Here is a 1,493-nt window from a genome sequence, read left to right on the forward strand (position 1 = left end):
GGTGCCGAGCCGCCCGCCTACGAGTGCAGCCACTGCCACAAGACGTTCAGCTCTCGAAAAAACTACACCAAGCACATGTTCATCCACTCGGGTGAGCCGGGGTGGGTCTCTGGGCCCCTCGATTTGGAGTTAGGCCTTTCGTGAACTGTCAATGACCCAAGGGTCATCACAGCCTGGTTCCCCTCTCGGATTCGGGTGATGGGGCGGCCTGCCCTGTAACCCCGGGGGTTCTGTGCCGGCCAGCAGGGAGGGGCACGTATACCTCGGTTTTTCCCAGTGTGAGGCCGCTGGGCCTGAACGGCGGCCAGTGACCAGAGTTCAGAAGGCTCTCTGGGCGCGGCAGGGATGGAGGAGGGGCAGCCCGGCCCTGGGCCCGACACCAGGAAGTTTGAGGGGGGAGGTATCGTCCCTGGAGGTGGGGGTAGACCTGAGTGGTCAGCCTCGATGGGCAACGATGTCCTAGACCTGCGGGCTTCCCTGCTAGGAGCTACCTGTTGGAGTCGTGAGTCACTGACAGGTAGTGACCCTGGTGTCACCATTAGGGTCTGGGAGAGGGGCGTCCCTGCCAGGTGGAGGGATTCCAGGTTAATGACACGTCTGGGTGCGGAGGGGAGTCGTGGTCCGGCACAGCGCCCCAAAGCCCCTTCCCAGCTAACCTGAGCGCGCTTCCCGCCCTGTCGCCCGCAGGGGAGAAGCCCCATCAGTGCGCCGTGTGCTGGAGATCCTTCTCGCTGCGTGACTACCTGCTCAAGCACATGGTCACGCACACTGGCGTGCGCGCCTTCCAGTGCGCCGTCTGCGCCAAGCGCTTCACGCAGAAAAGCTCGTTGAACGTGCACATGCGCACCCACCGACCGGAGCGCGCGCCCTGCCCCGCCTGCGGCAAGGTCTTCTCGCACCGCGCGCTGCTGGAGCGCCACCTGGCCGCGCACCCTGCGCCCTGATGCGGGCCTGGGCCCTGGCCACGCCCCGTGGGGTTGGCCTCTCCGCTCCGCTGGCGGCCGCGTCCACGGCCGACGTCACACCTGTCGCGGCCTCTTGGCCGCTTTCCCGCCGCCGGCCCGCGCTGTCCCCGAGCGCAGGCCCTGCTCTTGCCCACCCTGTTCCCCAGCCCCGCCTGCTTCGTTCCTCCCTTCCTGCGTACTCGGCCCTCCAGGTGGGGGCCGGCTGGGGGTGATCAGGAATTCCACCGCCTCCGAGAACTGGATCATCTCCATGCTGACCTAGGGCTCGGCCATGGAGCCGGGCCCAGGATTCACGGTCCCGACTCCAGTTCACGCCTCCCCGGCTCCAGGGAGTGGGGTGGGAGCTGCTCCTCTGATCCCGTGCCAGGCTACGAGGTCCCCAGCGCCCCGACCCGAGCCACCCCTCCCTCATCTGGCACCTAGGGCATCGCCACGGACTAAGGCCCGGCCTTGGGAGCCCTGCTCTGTAATAAAGGACTGGGGGCCGTGGGGTCCAAACCCAGAAGCGCGAGCCCCAGCCCATGTGTG

General features: G+C 67.0%; 2 protein-coding genes across 2 annotated transcripts in view; both read left to right on the forward strand.

The window, feature by feature from the left end:
- Positions 1 to 6: 6 nt before the first annotated feature.
- ZBTB45 (zinc finger and BTB domain containing 45) lies at positions 7 to 997 on the forward strand. Its single transcript, XM_010857629.1, has 2 exons — positions 7 to 91; positions 688 to 997. The coding sequence occupies exons 1-2, from the start codon at positions 76 to 78 to the stop codon at positions 942 to 944; spliced, it is 273 nt and encodes a 90-aa protein (XP_010855931.1). The 5' UTR covers positions 7 to 75; the 3' UTR covers positions 945 to 997.
- SLC27A5 (solute carrier family 27 (fatty acid transporter), member 5) overlaps positions 944 to 1,493 on the forward strand; it is a 30,518-nt gene continuing 29,968 nt past the window's right edge. Inside the window, exon 1 of the mRNA XM_010858030.1 lies at positions 944 to 1,156. Within this exon, the coding sequence (XP_010856332.1) occupies positions 944 to 1,156 (213 nt within the window). The remainder of the gene's footprint in view (positions 1,157 to 1,493) is intronic.

Source organism: Bison bison, unplaced genomic scaffold (assembly GCF_000754665.1).
Source record: "Bison bison bison isolate TAMUID 2011002044 unplaced genomic scaffold, Bison_UMD1.0 scf7180017864383, whole genome shotgun sequence".
Taxonomy (NCBI): Eukaryota; Metazoa; Chordata; class Mammalia; order Artiodactyla; family Bovidae; genus Bison; species Bison bison.